The sequence below is a fragment of the Giraffa tippelskirchi genome, chromosome 12 (assembly GCF_054371585.1).
Source record: "Giraffa tippelskirchi isolate mGirTip1 chromosome 12, T2T-mGirTip1v1.2.pri, whole genome shotgun sequence".
In the NCBI taxonomy this organism is placed as follows: Eukaryota; Metazoa; Chordata; class Mammalia; order Artiodactyla; family Giraffidae; genus Giraffa; species Giraffa tippelskirchi.
Genome location: NC_137286.1, coordinates 100,561,141 through 100,586,094, shown reverse-complemented (window position 1 = coordinate 100,586,094; position 24,954 = coordinate 100,561,141). Strand labels below are relative to the sequence as shown.

The window sequence follows — 24,954 nt, the reverse complement described above, 5'->3', positions numbered from 1 at the left end:
AGGTTCTAAGTTTTTAGTTGGTCATATGTATGTGATTGACATACGTGACGATTATGCACATGACAGTTATGATAGAGTTTGATAACAGATTTTTTGTACCTTCATAATTCACTGTGGCCATAATGGGGTGCCTGTGTCTTAGGCACTCAGTCATGTCCGACTCTTTGTGACCGCATGGACGGTAGCCCTCCAGGCTCCTCTGTCCATGGGAATCTCCAGGCAAGATTACTGGAGTGGGTTGCCATTCCCTTCTCCAGGGGATCTTCCCGACTCAGGGATCAAACCCAGGTTTCCTGCATTGCAGACGATTCTTTACCACCTGAGCCACCAGGAAAGCCTCCCTCCCAGAGTTGATTTTTCATATTCCCATGCAAAGTGTCTCTTCATTTAATTTTAGCCATTTATTCAGCTAGGATTTGACTGTGGTGTGCTGGCCCCTGCTAGACACTAAGGGAAACAGGAATGAAGCTGATGGTTTCCATCTTCCAGAAGCTTATGGTCTGTTACGGTCCAGGATGCATTTTGTTTGTACTTCTGAGTAGCACTTAACCACATTCTACATGGGACATATGTAGTATATAAGTTCATATAGGCATATATAATAATATAAGTAAATTGTTGAAGTACACCTGTTTTTCTCTTCAGATCACAGGCTTTCTAATTCAAAACATTTTTTATTTCAAAAAATTGGAAGTATAAATTTGGCCACCTCACCTTCAGATGCTGTGTTTATTCATCTGAATTTTTATCCATTGTTCCTACACATTTTTCTTTAGTTTTCTGGTTCCCCCCAACCTTTTTATGAAAAAAAGAGTAGTAAGTTGATGATCTTGTTCTATAGAGTTAATTTATCTTGATTATTTTATGATACTGTCACTCATAATGCCTTGATTGATAAAGTACAGAGTAGAATCAGATACGCCATCCTGTAGTATTGATTATTCTGACAAGGTTAGTATATATATCACCAAGTCTGTCTGTTGCTGTCTGTCTTGGAAAAATGATTTCAGATTGAATTTTCTTTTTTTTTGTTTATCTTGCTTTTTAGACTCTAAATTGACTCTAATACTCATATATTGATGCATTCCTGATTTATTTTCAGTCGACCTTATTATTGCTTATATTTATATTCTACCTTATCCAAAAGGAATTTGAGATGGCCTTCAAAAATATATACCATAATGTGCTAAAATGTATTATGGTAACCATACTATAATGGTTAAAAATACATAAAGTGATCAAGAATAAGAAAAGTAAAGGTTAAACTGAGTGCTTTGTTCTCTACCATGTCACTTAATACTTTGTTGAATTGAGGGATTTATTCTTATTTATCGACTTGCATTCTCTTCCCAAGCATTTATTGCTGTCCTGGCCTCAGCATTTTCCATTAAAGTTTGCTATCTGTTGGCATGTAAGGGACTGTGCCTCTGATAGCACTGTATCTTTAGTGTACATCGTAGAACTGGCCACCATGTCTGGCATATTAGAAATGTCATAGCAAATATTTACAAAATAAATGATTGACAGTATAATATTGTATCTTGCACCATGGTTTCCCTAAGGTTGTAATGCCTGAGGTTCTAATATTTCTTTCAGAATAAGGAGGTCTAAGGAAAGAAGCCAGGCTCCTGTAATTTCTGCAAGACTTATCAAATTTCTTGTGTGTCTGGAATGAACTAGAGTGTTTCCTATACCTAACTTTGTGTAATTCCCCTCACCTCTCTAGGTCTTCAGTTCCTCATATATGAGATGAATGACTTGACTTCATGATTTTTATCGTTCCCACTGGTTCACTAAGTCCATGGAAATTAGAAAAGGCTGATTTTCAAAATTTCAAATTCCTAAGTGCATTCCAGGGTTTAAACTTTGACTCACAACGTTTTAAGGAAAGTAATACATTGTAAGTTTTCTTCTTACCTTTCCTAGGTCATTGTGGAAAGACATTTGCCATTTTGGAAAGATTTCTAAATCACAGCCATGACAAAATACCATGGTTGGTCATTGTGGATGATGACACATTAATAAGGTAAGGGGTCCTCTTGTCCTCAGGTGGCTTTAAATTCTACATATATTCATAGTCAGAAACTAGGATGGGTACTTCTGCTGCTGGCCAGCATGTAGAAATAGGGACTGGATTTCATCCTCACATCTGAAACAACACCTCCCCCCAAAGGACACAGTATCTGAAATGAGTTATTTTTAAAACATGGATAGTAGACAATACAGTATAATATATATAATAATTCAAACCTAAATAATTCAAACCTAAAATAATTTTAATGTTGAAATCAAACATCAGTCATATCACTAAATGTGAGTGGGTTTAACTCACCTAGTAAAAGAACAAACTTTTCAAAGTGCTTCATAAAACAAACCCCAAATCTATGCTTTATATGAAAGACACATAAACATAGTCACTCAAAAAGTCTAATGATAAAGGGATGGGTAAGGTTTGCCAAGCCAGTGGGAACAAAAAAAATAAAAAATTCAATTCCCAACTCAAGCTAGGAAAAGAATCACAAAGTCAACCCAGATAAACAAGGAAGAAAATAATAATAAAGATACATGCAGAAATAATGAGGTAGAGGTCAAAAAAGCAGAGGATCAAACTAAAGAGCCAAAATTTTGGTTCCTTGAAAAACAAAAATCAACAAATTGTATCGAGTGATTTCCAGTAGATACCATTATGTGGAAAAAGCCAAGTGCATAAGAATGTATTTTGTCTCCTTCCCTATGTGTGAGAAAGAAGAGGAAATACAACACAACCATGTGGACTTAGCTGTACAAAAAAAAAGTGGGCAGATAAACTGGAAATCCACGAAGTAGTTCCCACAGAGGGGTGGGTGGGAGCATGGGGTAGACAGAGTTGGGGTATGTGTGTCCCTTTTCTATCTCTTTGTTTAGTTTTGACTTTGGGAAGTGTGCTCATATTTTACCTATTGAAAAATAAAATGAATCTATAAGGACAGGGGAAAAATCAATAAGGATGAGGAGAAAGCTGAAACAGACAGACCAACTGTATTCCAGATGAAAACATAATCACACTGAAGGGAAAATATAAAGCAAATACTGCTGAAGATGGGTTTTAGAGCCGCACCTTCAGGGGTAGAGGAGTGGGAATGCCAAACAACTCCTGAGATTTCAGTCGGTCTGGTTTTTGTCATGAAGCAACTCTGAAGGTACGTTAGGTAGGCTGTAGGACTGAGTAGATGGCTAAGTGGTAATAGTGTTGGTTGGAAGCCACTGTTCTCAGTGTGGAAGGACATGGGATGGGCCAGGTCAAGCTGACAGGCTGGAAGACTGGAAGCAGAGAAATCTGCAAGAATTCATAATTTCTATTAGACTCATGGTTTTCACAGTGTGTGGGTGTGCGCACGCATATCTTTCTAGTTCTTCACACCGAGAAGACTATACGCAAAGATCCCCAGTAGCACTGAGCACCTAATGAACAGAACTAATACTGCAACTTTACTACTAAAAGGAACCGGGCCTTCTCAGAGAAATAGCTGATTTTAAGGTTGAGGCAAGGAAGCTTCCCTTGTAGCTTAGCTGGTTAAGAATCTGCCTGCAGTGCAGGAGATCCAGGTTCGATCCCTGGGTCGGGGAAGATCCCCTGGAGAAGGAAATGGCAACCCACTCCAGTATCCTTGCCTGGAAAACCTCATGGACAGAAGAGGCTGGTGGGTGGCAGTCCATGGGGTCGCAAAGAGTCAAGCACGACTGAGCGACTAACACTTACTCACTTACTTACTTAAGGAAGATACAGGAAGACATTTTAACATTTTTTTTTTTTTATGCCGGAGAGTTAGGAAGTGCTTAGGAAAAAAAGAACGAAAGAAAAGTGCATGTTAAGAGGACACAGGAGCAAGCTTGAAGAGGTTCCCGCTGGCGGAATCTGGGACAAGAGCATCAGTGTCATTGAGGATGATAATGGATTATGAACCATGACAATTAGGAGGCAGTGAGTTCGTGCTTATAATAAAAGAGTAATGAGGCAGATCCGGCTCCATAACAAAATACCAAATAATAAAATAATTTATGTTAAACAACAGAAATTTATTTTTCATTTTGGAGGCTGGGAAGTCCAAGATCAAGGTGCTGGCGAGGCAGGTTTCTAAGGCTCTTCTCTTGGTTTGAGGGTGGCCGCTGGCCTGGTGTGTGCTCGCGGGGCCTCTTCTTTGTCTGCCATGGAGAGTGTTCTCTGGTGTGTCCTCTCATATGGACCCGAGTTCTGTCGCATCCGAGTCCTACCCTGGTGACTTCACTGAACCTCCTTCTAGGCCCTGACAGCTTACGGGGAACCGTGTCAGATTTGTGATCTCTGAAGAAGAAGATTTCACTTTGAGACCAGGGACCAGGCTTGATCACTCAAGAGCTTTTGTGCAGCAGAATTTTATTAAAGTATAAAAGGGGACAGAGAAAGCTTCTGACAGAGACATCGGAAGGGGATGGAGAGTGCCCCCCTTGATAGTCTAAGCAAGGGAGTTACATACTTTTTAAATTAGTTATTACAGTAAATTGAAAGAATGTCTCAAGGTTGTAAACATCTTACTAGACCCACTCCCATAATTTACATTTTAAAATAACAGGATTAACCAGAAGGTTTTCAGAAAGGAGAACCTATCCTCAAGCAGGATACATTGTTGTTATATAATCCTTAGTACAGAGTTTAAACTGAGTTGTTTGTTGTGCAATCATCAGTTCTGGGCTTAAAGGAAACTTATGTGACTGAGACTAAGGAATGTAGATGAAAGAAAAAAGATGTTTGTCCTTTCCTCCTCCTTGAGAATTCCAGACCCCGTCTCCGCTTCTAGAGCCCCAGACCCCTTTCTCCTCCTTGGGGACCCTGGACTTCTTATCAACCTGCCTAGGAATTGACTCTCTCAGCCCCATCTCCAAATATAGTCACGTGGGGGGGTTAAGGCTTCAGCATATGAATATTGTGCGTGTATCACAGTTCAGTCCACAGCAGGCAGGTTCTGGCTAGCAGGGAGTGAGGAGTTCTCACTGGTTGATGGAGTTGGAAAAGTCATCTCTCTGACACCATCAGAGTAAAGACCGATTCAGGCAAGAATCACTGACGGATGCTAAACTAGGGATAAGTTTTGATGAGGACCAGGATACTTGCTAGTGTTAAAGTGTCTGCCGGAGACTCTGAGAAACAGCAAAGGGAAAACAGCAACTGTCCAGGGGAGACCCCGGGCAGCACTGTGTGATCAAAACAGACACTCCCAGTGGAGGACAGGCAGACACCGCAGGCCAGACAGCTTGCCTTCTTTATCCCTGCACCTGAGAATGCGTAACCTTGCCTTTGTTACGAAGAAACATCAGACGAACCCAAGACGAGGACAAATCTATTAAAAGGGAGGGTGGGCATTTATGTTTTAAAAATACCAGTGTCATGAAAGATTAAAAAAACTGAGAGGAGATGAAACTGAGAATAAAGTGAATGATAAATGCATTTTTCTGAGCAGCTCATGGATATTCCCACAGCCCTGTGGAAGCTGTCACTGTTGACACACGACAAGGAGGCATAGGGGCTGGAGGTATAAACAAACAGACACAGAAAGCCACGGATTAGGGAAGCCTCCCTGGAGGAGGGCGTAAGTACAGTGCAGTGGGGTGTCCCAATCTGAAGTCTCCTTGGAAAGCTTTGCTGCTCAAATTCCCTTCCCACCTTGCCTTCACCTGCCTGCCAAGGACTCATCTGTACTTTACCTTCCTTTTTTAGCCATCAAGTATTGTAAAAAATACCAGGTTGGTCTGAAAAGGTACACTGAGGAGTTCATTCAGTGGGGAGCAGGCCACTGGCCACCCCTCCTTCCTTGACCAGCCACCCTCCCCATCCACACAAGGCGGCCACCACTGGTCGGGGCTTGTGAGAGCTGGGGAGGAGACCCTTTTTTCTCAGTTTCTCTCCTGTTTCGGGTGATGGACAGTATACATCAAGTGTTTTTCTTTTTTTAAAAAAAATCTTGCTTCTGTAAGTCTCCTGAATTTCATCTCTGTGACTGACAGAGAGTATTGCAGAGCATAACCCGTGGGGTGTAAGAACCGTAAAATATGTATTCTGCAGACACATTGGAATTAAGGAACTGTCACTTCTGTTCCCTTGGGAATCTTAGCATCTCCAGGCTCCAGCACCTGCTAAGCTGCTACGACGCCCGTGAACCTGTGTTCCTGGGAGAGCGTTACGGCTACGGGCTGGGCACCGGCGGCTACAGCTACGTCACAGGAGGAGGAGGGTAACTATAGGCTTGGCTTTCTGGGAATTACACTTCTATTTCCAGGATGCAGGGGTGGGTCTGTGGCCACAGGCTCTAGGCTGATACCTGAGTGCTCTGTAAATGGGAGGGAGCTGTTACTATGACAGGAACGTGAACATTAAAAAGAACCCACAGTGAAGAACATTTTATGCCTTGAAGAAATTTTATATATATATATAAATGTATGTGTATATAGATGATATATATATAGGAATGTCAGGGAAGTTGGTAGGAATGTGATTGCTTCTAGGCAGCCGGTTAGTTTTGATCATCTGTTTGAATGAAAAAAAATTTTGGATATAGATTTTCATTTCAGAAAATAATTCATTAGACTTCTTAATTATCCAGTGCTTATTGATTATATTTGGGGAAAAGAGTAGTTACAGAAGTTTAGATTTAAGCAATTATGTGATATTTGTGTGGAATTTATGGGTTTTAAATATAGTTAAGAATCAATGCTTTTAAGTAAGCTTCTGCCTAATCTCTTATGGGGAGAGATTTTGATTTGATGTATGTAGGTGAATCAATCAAGCAGTCAGTCTGTTCTGTTGTTTCTATAGTATTTGCTGCTGGGTATTCAGGGAGATCTTATCCACTGTACTGATTTACATGTATTCAGCAGGTTTTGTTGAGTATCCATTATGTGGTGGGCAGCATTCACTGGATTGTAGATTTCTGAACCCTTGGATTTTTTATTCTCACTTTGCAATCCCCTAGGTTAGAACTGGGCTTACGACTACAGGGTGGTCTTCCAGGGGTTCCTGTGTTGGTCTGGCCTGGTTAGTGGTGACTGCAACATGGTTGTGGAGGTGGCCTTTCCTAGTGATAACCAGGCCCGAGCAGGTACTGATCTTTGTTGATCTACCTGAGGCCATTAGCAGTAGGAAGCAGGGGTCCACAGGGGCCTTGGAGAAGACACTAAAGTATCAAGCTGAGGAGTGTTGAGCTCGTCATCATTTAAGAAGGTTCCAGCTCTTTACAGCCTTGTGGTGATGCATTAGTATCCTGGGTGATGGGCTGGTGTCCATTAAGCCAGAGTTTCCCCTTTTGTAAAGGGTAGTGAAGGACAGAGAAGCCTGGCATGGTACAGTCCATGGGGTTGCAAGGGGTCAGACAGGACTGAGCGACTGAACAACTGTGCTTCATACTTGGGTTGATATATTTTGCAGCAGGAATGTGTTAATACTTTGACCCCAGAAGGGGCAGCCATAGCCTCCTGGCCCCCCCCCGCCCCTCGTCCTCCTCCCCACGGTGCTGTTGTCAGAGACTCTCTGTGGTCCTCTCTCTCCCTGCTCAGAGGCTGCGCTGCCTTCCTGTTGCTGTTTGTGTGAACCCTCTCCTACTGCAGGCATCTGACGAGAAGATGATCACTCAGATTTCAACCAGACTCACACTGACCTGGATTGGGCCTCACTTTTAACCACCTCTCATTGACCTAACCCCCAGCCCTCCCAGGTGCACGAGACCTGGCCTTGGGGCTATGGCTCTAGCCTGTCTTTCCTCCTGCCTTCCCATCCCCAGGCCCTCTCGCCTGGGCAAGGCTTTTCCCTGGAAGCCAGCTCATCTAGGCTTCCACTCACTCATCTCTTCAGCAGTTCCTTAGGTTAGTGTGATTTGTATCTTATTTGGATTTTTCTTTGCGGGACGAGGGGAGTGGGAGTCTTTCGCGCCCTTGTACAGCCCCTCATTTCCATTGGGATAAAGTCCAGTTCCTCACTGGGGCTCACCAGGCTTGCCTGTCTTGGCAGATGCTATTTTATCATCTTAGCCTCGTTTATCTGCACCCTCATCCTGAGAGAATTCGTGCTGAACCTCTTTCAGTTCCTCAGAGGCATTGTCTTTTAACCCTTCCCTCACATATGGCGTCTGCTGGTCTCTTCATAGCACAGTTCCCCACTCCCCCCACCCCCGCCCCTGGCCACCTGGCTAATCCTTCTGCTTCTTGAGGACAATATATCACTCTCAAGCCCTAAGCTAGTCTGGCTTCTGAATCTGGGTTTGATACCTTCCTCATATACACGAAGCACATTATGCCGACCATTATCATTTAATTGCCTATTTACTTTCCTGTTTTCCACCCAAATTATGAATTATTTGAGGGTGGCACCTGCATCTCATTTCTCATTCCATCCTCACATCCTATTTTGGAGGCGCAGTTTTACAGGGTTCAGGGGACAAATGAATAAGCAGATGCATGAACACTGGTACTGATCTTTATATGACTAACATGGACCAGTGTAATGTTCTGTTTGTAGCAGCACTTAACAAAGATGCAGAAACATTCTTCATGCGATGGTCTCATTTTTGCCTTTGATAAAAGCTGCAGGCATAATAGTTTCTCTGATGTTGCAAGAGACTTTTCTGATGATCTAGCTTAAGACCCAACATGCTTTTTTTCTAAACAGCAAGTCAGAATCAATCAATGGCTTTTAAAAACCAGTTAATGGATCACAACCAACATTTAAAACTAATGAAATATAGAACAGAAGAGAATAAAATAGATATATTATGTATTATGTTTTGTGTATTTTTCAGTTTTACACACATATACAAAACATAAATGGTTACATATGGACTGTGTTTCTTGTTTCCTCACTGTGGTTTAGAGTCAAGTAAGTTTTTGAAAACCATTGCTTTAAATCACCCTCTTAAGCCCCAGGGTTATCAGGGATAACCCAGGAGTGTGGACTCCAGTGATGTATGTGTGGAAAATGAGACCTTTGCAATATTAGAATCCAGTTGTCTGTTTTCCACTTCGTTGCTTACTCCTTGAAAGTTTGGGTAATTAGAGACAATTAGTTCAATAACTGTTTTCTTAAAAAATGTTTACATATGTTTGGGTATGAAGCTGTGGTCAGGATGTCATTGGTGTTTTGGCTCCTCCTTGGAAGAGGCCTTGGCACTGTTGCCCAGAGAGGCCACCATGACCTGTTCATTTGCTCAGAGCCCATGACAGGTCTGGCCTGTTTCTGACACACTGTATCTTCTGCAGGTGTCTTGATTTGCTGGTATGCCCTTGGGCAAGTCCCTGACTCCTATTTTAGTTTTACTTATTTTTAAATTATTTTTAAAATTACTATATTGTATATTAAAGGAAGTCATATTATTAGTCTTACAGCCTTTCAGCATCTTTTTTATAATTATTTTTTACTTTTATTTTTTTAACTGATGATTTACACAGTGTTGTGCTAATTTCTGCTGTACAGCAAAGTGACTCAGTTATACACATATAGACATTCTTTTCAAATATTCTTTTCCACTATAGTTTATCCCAGGAGATTGGATGTAGTTCCTGTGCTATTCAGTAGGACCTAGTACTTTATCCATTCTAAATGCAATAGCTTGCATCTATAAGGAGAAGGAAATGGCAGCCCACTCCAGTATTCTTGCCTGGAGAATTCCATGGACAGTGGAGCCTGGTGGGCTGCAGTCCATGGGGTCACAAAGAGTCGGACGTGACTGAGTGACTAACACCTACATCTATAACTCTAAACTCCCACTGCATCCCTCTTTCTCCCCCTTGGCAACCACAAGTCTCTTTTCTATGAGTCTGTTTCTGTTTTGTAGATAGATTCATTTGTGCCGTATTTTAGATTCCACATAAAAGCGCTATCGCATGGTATTTGTCTTTCTTTCTGACAACTTCACTTAATATGATAATCTCTAGCTGCATCCATGTTGCTGCAAGTGGCATTATTTCATTTTGTTTTTAATGACTAAATAGTATTCCATTGTGTGTGTGTGTGTATCACATCGTTTTTATCCATTCATCTGTTAGACATTTTAGTTTCCATGTCTTGGCTGTTGTGAATAGTGCTGTGAATACAGGGGTGCATATCTCTTTTGAATTATAGTTTTGTCTGAGTAGGATTGTTGGATCATATGGTAATTCTAGTTATAGTTTTCTGAAGAACCTCTATACTATTTTCCATAGTGACTGCATCAACTTACATTCTTACCTACAGTGTAAGAGAGTTCCCTGTTCTTCACACCCTCTCCAACATTTGCTATTTGTAGACTTTTTAATGATGGCCATTTTGACCAGCGTGAGGTGGTGCCTCATTGTAGTTTTAGATCCTCATTTCTGTAATAGTTAGCGATGTTGAACATCTTTTCCTGTGCCTATTGGCCATCTGTGTCTTCTTTGGAGAAATGTCTATTAAGGTCTTCTGCCCAGTGTTTGATTGGGTTGTTTTCCTGTTGGGCTGTATGAGCTATTTGTATATTTTGGAGATTAAGCCCTTGTTACATCATTTGCAAATATTTTCACCCATTCCATAGGTTATCTTTCTTTTATGACTTCCTTTGCTGTACAAAAGCTTCCAAGTTTGATTAGGTCCCATTTGTTTATTTTATTTCTATTGTCTTGGGAGGCTGACCTAAGAAAAATCATTGTACCATTTATATTAGAGAAGGTTTCACCTATGCTGTTTTCTAATTTTATGGTATCATGTCTTACGTTTAAGTCTTTAAGCCATTTTGAGAGTCACTGATGAATGCTCAATTTTTAAGAGAGGCAGTTCATGGTGAGTTTCAAACTTGCAGTTCCCTTTTGTATAGTTCATAGCACCATTTTTCTTCTTGTACAGCTATATTTCCTTGTATCTGCTTAAATAAAGAGCTTCTTTTTCCTCTTGTCATATTCCATCCAGTCTTCTGACATCTCAGCAAAGGCCGGGAGTGTCTTCCATGTTGCTGCTTCACCGGCCGTGGTCACTGGTGCTAGTTACACAGTTCTGAACTGAGCCCGGCTGAGCGGGAACGGATGTGTTTGCATCAGGGACTGTGCTCAAGGGCTCCGTCCTGTTTCTCTCCCTCAGGAAGAACTTTGCAAACACGGCTTTGTTCTCACTTGTTGGATCATCAGACCTTTATTGAGGACTTACTGTGAGACCCTCTATTTGACGATGGGAATATATGGATACATAGATAAGTTTTGTCGTCAGTAAAGTCTTTGCTTATTGGGAGTGAATTTTGAATCATCTTAGTCCTGTCAGCTCTTGGTTATTCAGATATGAAAACATCTAGTAGTACTCTAGGACCAGAAGGGAGACCAGAAACTGATCTGTATTTAAAAAGAGGAGAATTTACTGTAGGAACTTGGTACAAGAGTATTGGAAAGGGCCAGTGGAGTAAGAGGGAGCTGGTGGCTTTACCCAGAGCTCAGGAAGTGCTGTTGTCCCCGAGGCTGGAGGGGTGAAGGTGCTGGTTTCGGGAGCCCGTTGGTACAGGTTGCTGAGGCCACTGCTGCTGTCAGGTTAGCAACGCAGCCCCCGGGGTGGACCCGGGACTGGCTCCCACTCCTGCTTGGGAACCGTCCCTAAAGCTCTGCCAGCCTGTGCCCGCGCTCCTGGAGCCCGTGGCTGCCGCATCCCTAACCCCTGCCTCTGTATAGAGACCACCCAAGCCAGGAGCAGACAGTCTCCTCCAGGGATGTGCCCCTTGTTGTCAGGATGAAGCCGGGACATAGCAGGCCAGGGAGTCTGGAGGGTACTGCAAAGTTTCTAGCTTCCTGCAGCCCTGGGGAGAGCACAGAAAGGCAGGACGGTGTGAGTTCCACTAGGATGTACCTGGCGTATCAGGTCAAGCAGCGTTTTAGCACCAGTGGAGGCAAATTAGTCTCTTTCTCCCACCACCCTTCTCAAAATCACCTTAAGGAGGCTTCTGTGAGCAGGAATCACGTGGGCCACGCATGTTTTTCAGTTAGATTTGATCTCATTGTCAGTTATCACCTGTATGACTTAGGTACCTTGTGTATCTGGGTCCATCTGCCTGCTGGGGGAATGTTGGCAGATTTTGTTACTGATCTCATTAAGCATGTGTGAACTTACAAACTCTTCTAATTTTCCAATGACATACTAGAAAAAGAATAATGCCTATTTATTTGTGTATAAGATATATATGAAGAAATACAATTGCTTATTAAATATCTTAAAAGTGATTTTTATGAAACACTACTGATGTTAACATCTTTATGAGAAACGTGGCTCTCAACTCTTATTTCCTCAGTTAGATTACCAGTTGCAAGGACCTAACTGCCTTCTCTGTCTGCTCTGGCTTCCCCCAGAATGGTCTTCAGCAGAGAGGCCATCCGGAGACTTCTCGCCAGCAAGTGTCGCTGCTACAGCAACGATGCTCCAGATGACATGGTCCTGGGGATGTGCTTCAGTGGGTTAGGAATCCCTGTGACACACAGTCCTCTCTTCCATCAGGTGAGAAGAAGGATTTTATTCCTACCTCAGAGTAGGAGATGGGGATTTTTCTTTTCACTTGAAGATCCTACTTTTTTCTCTTCACATATTCTTCTGGAAACAGTCTTAAGAACTGTGTAGACAGGCTCCAGGGGGGACATCCTTAACTAGACCTGTTTGTCCAAAGGGTTGATGCTGTACCTGTACAGCATGAAGACAGAACACAGAAACATACGCAAAATGAAATGGTGTTTGACCTGCATCCTTGCATGCAGGACCAGGTAAAAGCTGTTCCTTCTCCCCACCCCCTTTTGTGTTAAAAAAAAAATTGATGGCATTTAGAAACTATCAGATGCTGTTTAGAAATATCAGGACTGACCCAATATTGTCCTGCTTACCACGCAGTGTTTGCAGTTCTCCACTGGCCTCAGTCTTTACAGCATTGGCTGCCTTTTTATTGGGCTTTCTCCCCTTTGGTTGCTTTTAAACTAATTAAATTTCAGTATAGTACTTCAATAAGTGTATATTCTAGGGGCTATAGAAGAGATGAGGTGATGTTCACAAGGGGTGGTTGGTGCTAATAAGGTCACCATCCTGCAATGTGGGGTAAGAAGGAAATCCTATTACATTATTTTTACATTTTATGTAAAAGTTTACAAAATAACCATAGCTCACACCCATTGTTGAGAAATTCAAAGCTTTTTGAAATTGGAAATATTTAAATGCACATGTATTTTAAGTGTCCTCCCTTACATTGAAAATAATAGTCTTCATGCTTTATTCAATAACCAGTAGCCATCTAGAGACTTGGGCATGAAAGAACACTGCAGGAGAACTTGAACAAGGCACAGAGAGTGCTTAAGTTACCAAGAAAGGCAGAATCCATTTTTTGCGTTCTTGAGGACTGCAAGGAAGGATAAAAAAAAAAAACTTTGCAAAAAGAAATGTCTGAGAAGCCACCTTCTTGGTACAAGTCAGAAGGTACTTTGCCATCTTTTAAAACCTTGAGCTTGTATGTGGTGTTCTGAGGACTTAGAAAAGCAGGTTATCCTCTCTGACCCCTCTCTCTTATTCTATCTCATAATGTTTCACTCACAGAAAGGAAGGATGATGAAAACTGTTGGTGTATAAGGGAAATAATTTGTCACTGGTAATATTACAGTCTTGGGGCTTCCCAGGTGGCTCAGTGGTAAAGAACCCGATGCAAGAGTTGCAGGTTCGATCCCTGGGTCGGGAAGATCCCCCGGAGGGAGGGCATGGGAACCCACTCCAGTATTCTTACCTGGAGAAATCCCATGGCCAGAGGAGACTGCTGGGCTACAGTCCAAGGGGCCGCAAAGAGTTGGACACGACTGAGCACACACAGCACACAGCATGGTCTTAGTGTTTTATAGCAGCTTCTTTAGGGAAGAATTCATTAGTAAATGAAGCGATAAGGAGAAAAGAAAGAAGGAAAATAATCAGTAAGTAAAAGTCCTTTGAAGGTAATTTAAAAAGTGTTATTTCCCATACTTTAAAACTCTTGATTTTGCTAATTCATATAATAAATTTTAAACCTTTCCAAAGTCATAAAGTATGCTTAAAACCCATCCTCCCCAACAGACACTGCTTTATCTTCCAATTCTTAAGCCTCTTTTAAGAGAGTTTGCTCTGATTTGGAGATTACTTTCCATTTGTAATGTTTGAACACTGGAAAGAGTTGGACATGACTGAGTGACTAACACTTTCACACCAGAGAGTGTATCTGTTCATATTGAGAAAGAGAGAAAATCTAGGATTCTTGGTGAGTTAGAGTGGGTGTGTGGAAACAAGCTTGGATTCAAAGTTGTCTGGGCCCCATTCCTTCTCTTTTGAGTCAGGGAAGGTTATTGTGAAATCACAGGTTCAGAACAGGCCTCAAGGAATGTCTAGTATAGCTCTCTGTTAAAAACAAAGTGTCTAGAGCATGTGGTTTTTCTGTGCTTCCAAAATTATATGCCAGTGAATCTTCTGCAGAAAATTGTCAAAATAACCATTTCAGGACTCTGGAAGTCAACCAGAAAGCATTGAGAAGCATGAAATCCTGAAAAACTACTGTAGTTTGGGGTAAGAGCAACAGAGTTGGAGGCCTTTCTGGCTGAAACCCCCAATCCTACCTGATTTCCATCCCAGCTTGGTTGGAGAGAGCAGCAGTTTGAGCAGTATTGGACCAGGTTGGAAAAAAAACAAAACAACAGGTTTCCTATCAGAGGGGGTGAACTTGATTGGAAAGAGATGAAAACCCACAGCTAAGATTGTCAAACTTAGGTAGGAAACAAACAAGAAAAACCTACATCTTCACAGGCCTGAGATTGTAGTTTAATTTATGGTGAAGAAATTACTTGTCAGAAGTTTAATATCTAATCCCCTGGAAATAAGAGCATCGTAGTGCTAGATGGCTTCCCTGGTGGCTCATTGGTAAAGAATCTGCCTGCAATGCAGGAGATGTGGGTTCCATCCCTGGGGTGGGAAGATCCACTGGAGGAGAAAATAGCAACCTACTCCAGTTTTCCTGTCTGGGGAAATCCCATGGACAGGGGAGTCTGGCAGGCTATGCAGTCCTTGGGGTCACAAAGAGTCGGACATGACTGAGTAACTAAACAAAGCAGGGCTAGATAAGCCAGCCGCAATACTCTGGCCCGCTGGGAAGCTCTGTGCATGCACATGGGGCAGTGGATGAGCCTGGGAGAGAGTAAAAGCCAAGGCATGTTTGAAAATCCACTGAAGTTTTAAACATCCTTTGCAATCCACACATAGACTGAAGGTTTATGAACTTGAGATGTCTGAGTCCAGTCTCTGCTTATATTATAATCTAATATAGTTGATTAGATTAAGTTGCTCAGGCATAGGAATGACTTCTAGAAAGTCATGCTAAAAAATAAAAATGAGAATTAAAGCTTGAAGAAAAAAGCAGCCACACACTCCAGGGAGAAGGAGTCTATGGTGAAGTTCAAGTAAGTTAGTCTTCTTATTATAAAGATTAGTAAAAGTGAACAAATTTGTGAGCTGCTATAACACATTATTTAAAATAGCCAGTTTCCAACCAATTATGGTGAAAGGTGCCAAGAAACATATTCAGGGAGAAATGTAGTCAACAGAAATGGACTCTGAATGGGGCTAGACATTAGATTTGACAGACAAAGGCTTCAAAGCACCTAATTAAAATTTTTTTTAAAAAAACTGTAGTCAAAGAATTAAAGGAAAATATTACAGTAACTCAACAAATAGCAAATCTTAATAGAAAAATAGAAACTTTGATAAAGAACCAGATAAAAACTCTATAGTTATAAAACCCAACAAATGAGAAATTATCTAAATGAACTTAACAGTAGATTGGAGATGCAAAAGAAACAGTAAGTTTGAAGGCAGATGAATAGAAATCACCTAATCCAAAGAACAGAAACAAGACTAAAGAAAAATAAACAGAGCCTCAAAATGGTAAAACAAAGTATACCAACATACATTTAATGGAGGTTCTTTTTTAAAATAGAAGGGAGAAAAAATGGGACAGCTTTTTTTTTTTTTTTTAAGAAGAAACAACATTTTCTCAGATGTTGTAATGAGAAACAATCTGTTGATCTGAGGAACTCAACAAGGACCTTATAGGATAATCAGGAAAAGAATTACACATGAACATGTTGTAGTTTAATCACTGAAAAACAATGACAGTGAAAATCTTAATTAAAAAAAACATGAAAATTGAAATTAAAATGTTATTGGCTAATGTCTCATTAGAAATAATAGAGACCTGAAGGCAGAAAGAAAAGGAAGAAATTTAACCAACAATTCTGTATCAGTAAAACTATCCTTCCAAAATGAAAGTGGAATAAAGACATTACCAGATAAACAAAAAGTGAGAACTTTTTGCTAGTAGACAATCCCTTCCCTTAAAAAAAAAAACTAAAGAAAATCCTTTGGGCTGAGAGAAAATGATACCATATGGTACCTGGAATATATAAGGGAGGGATTAAGTACACTAGAAAGACCATATGTATATACATGCTTGTGTATATATATACAAATGTATATAAAATTAAGAAAAAAATGGGTGTATGACCATAAAATATCTGTATGTGTATATACACATATCTTACCACAAGCACTGGAACAAAGGGAATCACTTTGCTGTACTCTTGAAACTAACACAACATTGTAAATTAACTATATTTCAATTAAAAAAAATGGTATAAAAAACTAAAAAAAAAAAAATACACCGTGCAACCAGCTGATCACAAGAGAGCTTGAGTGGCTATAGTAATATTAAAAGCAATACATTTTAAGAACAGAAATATTACTAGACAGAAAGTGGGACATTTCATGACAAAAGAAAATAAAACGATTATAAACACATGTATACAGCTAACAGATTTTCACAGTACATGAAACAAATGGACAGAATTGAAAAGAGAAATAGACAAGTATTAGCTACTTGACTTGTCACATAAAAAATATTTCATCTGATAATAAACATTCTTTTCAAATGTATATGGAACATTCTCCAGGATAGACCATAAGCTAAGTCATATTGTTTTGCCCAATATATTTAAAAGGATTGAAAGCATACATAATATACCCCCCAGAACAGTGGAATGAAATTAGAATCAACAGAAAATGGGGAAATTCCCCCAATATTTGGAAATTAAACAACACACTTTAAAATAACCCTTGGGTCGAAAAGAGAAATCATAAGGAAAATTAGAAAATACCTTGAATGGAATTAAAATGAGAACACAACATATCCAAAAATTTGAGTTCAGCTATAGAGTGATTAGTAGGAAATGTATAGTGTTAAATATGTTGTGCTGTGCTGTGCTTCCCTGGTGGCTCAGACAGTAAAAAATCTGCCTGCAATGCAAGAGACCTGGGTTTGATCCCTGAGTCGGGAAGATTCTCTGGAGAAGGACATGGAACCCACTCCAGTATTCTTGCCTGGAGAATCCCATGACAGAGGAGGTGGGTGGGCTACAGTCCATGGGGTCACAAAGACTCGGACACGACTGAGCAACTAACACTTTCACAAGATAGAGGGCTGGTAGGAAATTTATAGTTTTAAACATGTGCTGTGCTGTGCTTAGTTGCTCAGTCATGTCTGACTCTCTGCGATGTTAGAAAGGAATAAAGATATTAAATCAATAGTCTAAGTTTCTGCATTGAAAAGCAGAAAAATATAGAATCAAATCTGAACTATGTGGAGTAAAACATTAAAGATCAGAGCACAAATGATGAAATAGGAAACAGAAAATCAGTTAAGCCAAAAATTAGTTCTAATTTGATAAACCTTTAGCTAGCTTGACCAACAGAAAACCAGTTGGTTTGTTTTTGCTGTTGTTTGTTGGTTAGTTGCTAAGCTGTGTCCAACTCTTTTGCGACCCTGTGGACTGTAGCCCGTCAGGCTTCCTTGTCCATGGGCTTTCCCAGGCAAGAATAGTGGAGTGGGTAGCCATTCGCTTCTCTAGGGGATCTTCCCCGCCGAGGGATCCAACCTGAGTCTCCTGCATTGCATAAGAGAAGATGTAAGTTGCCAAACTCAGAAATGAAAGAGGGGCATCATTATATACCCTACCAAAATTATGCCAACAAATTAGAGAATTTAAATGAAGTGGAGAAATTTCTAGAATCACATTTTTTAAGCAAGTGTATTTCTCAAGAAGAAATAGAAGATGTATTTAAACCTATATACACTGATGAAATTGAATTAGAGAAGCAGCAAGAATGCTTCCCAACTCAGTTTATGATGTCACAGATGTACGTTGTATCCCCAGGAGCGAGCACTATGAAAATTACTTAAAAATAGCTAAAAAATTAACAAAGGAATTAAAATGGGACATCACAAAAGTAAACTACAGGCCAGTGTCACCCTTGAACACAGATGCAAAAATCCATAATAAAATGTTAACCAGCCAAATCTAGCAATATGTCAAAATTGTTGCTTGTTTTTCACACTTAAAAATGAACTGTTGGGAGGTACAATTACATCTAACAGGAAAAAATAAATCCATAATACCTTTGCCTCTATTGACGCAGATTCCAGAAGTGATTGCATCTCAGGAGTCATCCACGCAAGTGGTGTGGGCTTATTAAGCATTAGAATGTGCCAAATCATTTCTGATAAATGAGGTCACAGAAAAGAACAAGACAAAACCAGAAAAGTAGAGTTCACCCATAGCAGCATCTATGATGCTCAGCAGTCTGTACCGCCTCCGATAATCAACCTCTGGGCCCAGATACCAAATAGAAACGACACAGGCAGACGGGGTGCTGTGTACACAGAGAGGGAGACGGCTTAAAACTGCAGGAGGAGGACAAAATATAAACCTTATCTGTAGAGATAGCAGCTCACTGAATGGTGCAACAGATAGAGGTTAAAACTATTTTAGACGCTTTACAGCTGTACTGAGCTATGGTTTACATCCCATACACAATTCTCACACAGTGATGGTGTGAATGGCAGCTTGAAACATCTTAGCAAATTTCCAGAGTTAGGCCACCACAAACCTGGTTTTATGGCCCAATAGTCACGCCCCCACACTTCCCTTGAATGCATTTGCAGCCATTCCCCACTGCATTTGCAGACCCAGGACACCACAGGTTTGCTTTGTGTCTCTACTGCCATTACTGTTCAGTCACTAAATTATGTCTCTTTGCGACCCTATGGACTGTAGCACACCGGGCTTCCTTGTCCTTCACTATCTCCTGGAGTTTGCTCAAACTCACATCCATTGAGTCAATGATGCCATCCAGCCATCAACCATGTGTCTCTGTAGTGTTTCCTTTTCTCGACCTGTCCTTGTCCCTGATGAGATCTGTGTTTGCCTTCTCTGAAAGACATATACTTGATTCCACGTCAGAACAGCAGACAGGCAACGGGAACCCCCAGAACACCTTGCCCCACCTTGCCATACACACACCATGTATGGCCAGAGTTTCTGTAGACCTGGGAAGCAAGTTTTTCTGCCTCTCTGCAGAAGTTTTAATAGTAACTTAAATGACTTACCAAGGAGACCTTTTCATATTACCACGGTGGATCTCCCAGGGGCATGGCTGTGGAACCTAGGAGCAGAAAGCGGATGTGTTTGGAGCACTGTGCTGGGGGGGTAAGGAAGTAACTGGAGATGCAGAAGCAAAGAGCCTAGAGGCAGATTTTCCTGGAAAGGATTCTCCTTGCTGTTAGATTCCCATAACCCACACCAGCTCTGGAAGGAGAGCAGTCGATCCACGTATTTGCATGTTATTCTGAAGCAGGACTGTTTCTGGTGAGTGAGCGGGTGCGGTTCTCTGCTCTGTCTGCAGGCTCGGCCCGTGGATTACCCCAAGGACTACCTGTCTCACCAGGTCCCCGTGTCTTTCCACAAGCACTGGAACATCGACCCTGTGAAGGTCTACCTCACGTGGCTGGCGCCTGGTGAGGAAGGCCGAGCCAGGCGGCAGAGCCGAAGAGGCCTCAAAGAGGAGCTGTGAAGCATGGGGCCTGCGGGCACGGGTCGGAGGCTGAGACTCGCACTGTCCTGCTGGGCTGCATCTCTCAGCTCACCTGTGCGTGACACGCGGCGTTGGAAGCGTCCTGACTGCAGGTGGACCTGTGATGTGGTCATTTTTGAGTTGGGGGCGGGGAAGAAGTCATAGGGAAAACAGATATTTTTTTTCTTTTCTAGGGAAAAAAAATCACTTCCGTTGGCATTATGCAGTTCTTGTAATACACAATGATTACTGTGTATTTTTCAAGCTGTGAAACAGCAGCTTTATTTCTGTCACAGAAAAATAAATGGTACCAGAAGTCTCCTTCCTGTCTTTGCTCTTCATTATAATGGACGTGTCAGCTGGGCATGAGGCTGGAGAGACGTGACTGTCTTCACCATTATACATAAAATAAAGACGAGAAGGTGTCTTGACTTGAAGCTTACCATGGGGCCAACTTTTTAACCATACTGTTGATGATCGAAATGATTTCCTGGTAACTCAGTAGGAAGACTGCTGTATTAAGGATCATTCGTAAAACATCATAAAAGTCTAGCAATGAAAAAATCCCCTGGAGTTTGTAATCAGGGTTGAATATGTTTTATCTGTTTTTCTGTTTGTGCCTCATAAAGAGAGAATGAGAAGTCTTCTGCGAGAGTTTTCTGCTTCTTTAGAGGTTCATCTGTGTTTTATTTCTCCCTGAAGCCCTATCTTTATGACCTACTTATAACACAAAAGTGTGCTGACTGCTGCCAGAAAAGTGTTCTCAGTATTTAAAAAACAGCATTGTATTTTATTCAAGTCACTGAGCTCTGTGTCAAGTCTCAGCAAGTATACTAAATTAATTTTATCTGGTATTTTATTCTTATTTGTATGTTACTTAATGACTCCAGACTCAGAACGGACCTCCCCAGTGTCAGGGAGGGCTGCATGGTGATTTGGCAACTTCCCAGGGTTTTCAAGGAATGAAATCTGCAAACAGTATTTTGAAACTGCACTAATTTCTACATCATAGTTTTAATATATAGTAATTTAATACACTATTAATTTTTAAAGCTTATTCTGTATTTAACATTTAATTATATAATTCCATTTTTTAAAGGTATCTGCACAAAATTTGATTTTACTGTGTCTTAAACTAATTTTGGCATAGTAAAATACTTTTTTTAATAAAAATTATTAATTTTGCTTATAATGTTTTTATATCCAAGCACAGGGTTTTAAAGCTGTGCCACCAAACATACCCATGTGTGTGTTTTAACGATACATTTTTCTTGCAGCTTATATGGATTTCCAAAACAATGCAATAGTATTTACCATTTTTCCAAACTAGCCAATACCAGGACTGGTGTGTTTCCAGTGATAACTGAACACACTGGATTCATTTCTCTGAAAGTGGACTTTGTGGTCTGTCCAGGGAATGGCGCTAGCAAGAGCGGTTGCATGAGAAGCGCCTGAAGGATTTAAAGGTCCGGATTTAAACTTCAATACTGTTGTCACAGCTGGGATTCCTGTCGCTCTCACCGTCATAGGCACCTTCGTGGCGCCTGTGATAATGCGCCTGGAGGGCCGGGCTGCCTGACCCCGTGGAGAAAAGCCTTGAGCTCCAACTCGTGCCTGCCATTGTCACACTCAGAGAATAGTGTGTTCCTCTGACAGGACTGAACGTGAAGCATCTCTACGTGAAGGTCCTCGTCCAGCTTTCTCTGTTACGATGACCAGTGCCTTCTGCTGATACCGGGGTGCCTCCTCTGGTACTTTTAGGTGTTCTGTTAATTATGTTTACTTTTTGGAACTGTGTAAGCCTAACAACAAGTAAAGGAACTTTGCCTAAGTTTCTGATTTCTCCAATGTATTTATGAGTCCGAGTGGAGTGGGAGTGGGGAGGGGCGTGGGGAAAAGGAAATAATGAAATCAGAGGAGGAAGTTGGCAGCTGGGTAAACACAGTTTTTAAAAAGAAAACTAAAAACCTATCCTTTTGAGAAAACCACCACACACTGAAGATATATTTACACATGGTCTATAAAACCATTATCTATTTTACTATATAATGAATTGGAAATATTTTGGAACTGATTCTCATAGAGTTCATATCTTAAGAACTAGTTTTGAATCTGAACTTTCCTGAACTGTCCTTTGCATATTTTCTGTGCCTTTTAAATAGGAATTTACTTCAAATGGCTATTTTCATACTGGGGGTATCGCTGTCAAGGAGTTGCAGGTGGAGTCACTGGAATGACATTATTGCTTTTAAGCCACTTCTGCTGATAGAGCCAAAGCAAGCTGCCTGACTAAATAGGACTTTTACATCTTGTAGCAAAATAAGAAATCCAAACACAAACACCACCTTTACAGACTGCTTGGGAACAAAGGGCCGTGGCTTGCTAGGCTGCCAGTGATGCTCTGCACAGGTGTGTAAGTATCAGTGCTGAGTTTCCTCATTTGCTGAATACCTGCAGTGCTTCCACAAACATATCCATTACGATTGTTTCTGTAGTTTCCTCAAAAATTTATAACAGAGTAGATATTTGTAAGAATGTTTTTGGTGTCCTCCATTCATAATAAGAGATGGAACTTACCTGGACTAAAATGGATCAATCAGTAGATTCATTCAGCAACTATTTCTTAAACCCTTACTACATGTCAGATCTTCCAGGATGACCCTTGTCCTCTTGTCCTCACCATGTTATCCCTGGCATCCTTGAATGCCTGGCACACAGCAGGTGCTATCATTTTATGTCCCCAAGCTATCAACATGTCACCTGCAAATGTGATTTCCATCTATAGTAAGTGAAGGCTTCGGGACGTCCCTGGTCCAATGGCTAAGACTCCGCGCTCCCCATGCAGGAGGCCCGGGTTCCATCCCTGGTCAGGGAACTAGATCCCACATGCCACAACTACGAGTTCACACACAGCAACTAAAGATCCTGCATACCGAAACAAAGACCCAGTGCTGACAGATAAATATTAAAACAAAGAAAAAGACTGCTTCTGGCATTAAGTCTTTTAGCACATGTTTTCACTTTAAAGACACATATTCCTGGAAGGAATTGGGGTAGGTACAAGGGAAAAGGACATAAACCAGTAATAAGATGATTTATAATAATAATAAATGCTCTAAATTAGACACTGAGAACAGGGAGACAGAACCGGGTGGGGGTTGGGGACTCCTTTGGATGGAGTTGTCAGAGAGGGCTGCTGAGAAAGAGATGCTGAGTGAAGACCCCACTGAACAGACAGAGTCAGGAATGCAGAGGTAGATGTGCGGAGTGTCTAGAAAGGGGGGGCAGCAAACCTGAAGGCTCTAAGGTGGGGACAAATCTGGCATGTCTGAAAACAAAAGCGAGCCGGTGTGACTGCTTGGCTATTGTCACAGTTATCATTAAACATCCAGCTGATGTCAAATAAGCAGTTGCTATGGAAGTCTGGAGCTCAGTGCAGAAGTCAGAGCCAGTGTTATAATTTTGGGACTTAACCAGTAATTTTTAAAGGTTTTGGAAGCCCACAGGACTGGACAAGATTGCGTTGGGAGAGAAGGAAACAGAGTCAGCCTGAACAGGAGGGTCAGGGGGATGGAAGGGAAACTCGGGACAGGTTTGTCTAAAGGAAACCAAGGAAAGAGCGTTCTGAGAAGCAAGTGGTCATGTGCCACGTGTTGCCAAGAGGCCCATTAGGAGAGGAGGGGAAGGGACAGTGTGACCTAGCGGCATGGGAGTGACCTTGACGAGATGGCTCCCAGAAAGGGGGCAGAGTGGGAACTGAGACTGTAGGGAGCAAGTATAAACATTTGGAGGCGTCTATAGTTACTTTTTATGATTTCAAGACAGGCTAAGGTAGTTTGAGGGAAAACATGGGATCTCGGGAGTTTTTATTTTAAGGTGGGAGATTCTAGGAAACGTCAATGTGAGATGTGAGTCATAAGTAGAGGGAAAAGGATGTGTGCACTAGCGTCCTGGTGACATGGGCGGGGGGAACCCCAGAGTCCAGTGCAGAAATCCTGACAGGAGGGTCTACTGTCAAATGGGGGGGGACAGTGCAGGCACAGAGGAAGGTTTTTCGATTTGCTGACATGAAGATGTGGGTACTGACATTGATCATTTCTGTTAAGTGTGAGACAGGGTTATTTGCTGAGAATGTCTGACTTTTTACACAGGTTTGCTTTACAGAAATGGCAACATTAATAACAACGACAACAATGGCAACCACTTATGTGATGCTTATTATACTTGGCATGATTCCAAGTGTTTCACGCATTACGTTATTGACCCCTCATTAACAACCTCTTAAGTGAACACTAGAGCATTCCCCAGTTTATCCTGGCGGTAACTGAGGCATGGATTTACTATCCAGCTCAAGGTCACACAGCTGCTAAGTCAGTGAAGAGCTGGGTTTTGAACCCAGACATTTTGGCTCTAGAGTTTATTCATATAACCTCTTTGCTCCTTCACCTCTGTCAAGAACATGTAGCCTCTTCCCATACCGTACATCTGATTCTAAAACACTAGCACAGTTAAAGATGACCATGAATCCAAGAGATAGGGATTCTAACCCTAACTCTGGTGGTCCAGTGGCTAAGACTCCACGCTCCCAATGCAGGGGGCCTGGGTTCCATCCCTGGTCAGGGAACTAGATCCCACGTGCCGCAGCTGAGTTCGCATGCCACGACTAAAGATCCCGTACAGCCAGATAAATGACTATTAGAATCCAAGAGTTAATCATGAAGTAACTCTATGTAAGAGATTAAAGCCAAGTATGATTACATATCAAATTACAGAAGCAATATGTACTGGGAGGTGAAAAAAGGAACAAACTGGCTCACTGAAACTGAATTTTGAATTTTTGTTCTAGAACTCTGGAGAACAATACTCCAGTAAGAGTTAAAAGCCTCATACACTGTGACCCAGAAGGTCTCCTCTGAGGCACATACCCTAGTGAGACATATCCTTGTCCTAATAAGCTTGAACAAGAGTGTTCAGGATAGCATACACAGTTCAGGAGAGCTGAAAGTCTAGGTGTCCACCAC

General features: G+C 41.4%; 2 protein-coding genes across 15 annotated transcripts in view; one reads left to right on the top strand and one right to left on the bottom strand.

The window, feature by feature from the left end:
* Window positions 1-20,254, top strand: part of B3GLCT (beta 3-glucosyltransferase) — a 104,998-nt gene extending 84,744 nt beyond the window's left edge. For all 13 annotated transcript variants that reach the window (XM_081549245.1, XM_081549253.1, XM_081549258.1 and 10 more), the window contains 4 exons: window positions 1,927-2,026; window positions 6,126-6,245; window positions 12,334-12,478; window positions 19,766-20,254. In XM_081549245.1, the coding sequence (XP_081405371.1) occupies window positions 1,927-2,026; window positions 6,126-6,245; window positions 12,334-12,478; window positions 19,766-19,933 (533 nt within the window). In that variant the 3' untranslated portion in view covers window positions 19,934-20,254. The remainder of the gene's footprint in view (window positions 1-1,926; window positions 2,027-6,125; window positions 6,246-12,333; window positions 12,479-19,765) is intronic.
* Window positions 12,123-24,954, bottom strand: part of LOC145529256 (uncharacterized) — a 336,599-nt gene continuing 323,767 nt past the window's right edge. Inside the window, exons 4-5 of one of the 2 annotated variants that reach the window (XM_081549261.1) lie at window positions 13,740-13,857; window positions 12,123-12,658 (exon numbers count right to left, since the gene is read on the bottom strand). In XM_081549261.1, the coding sequence (XP_081405387.1) occupies window positions 12,584-12,658; window positions 13,740-13,857 (193 nt within the window). In that variant the 3' untranslated portion in view covers window positions 12,123-12,583. Of the gene's footprint in view, window positions 12,659-13,739; window positions 13,858-16,627; window positions 19,526-24,954 lie in introns of those variants that run through there. The other variant, XR_014071067.1, reaches the window with a different exon arrangement.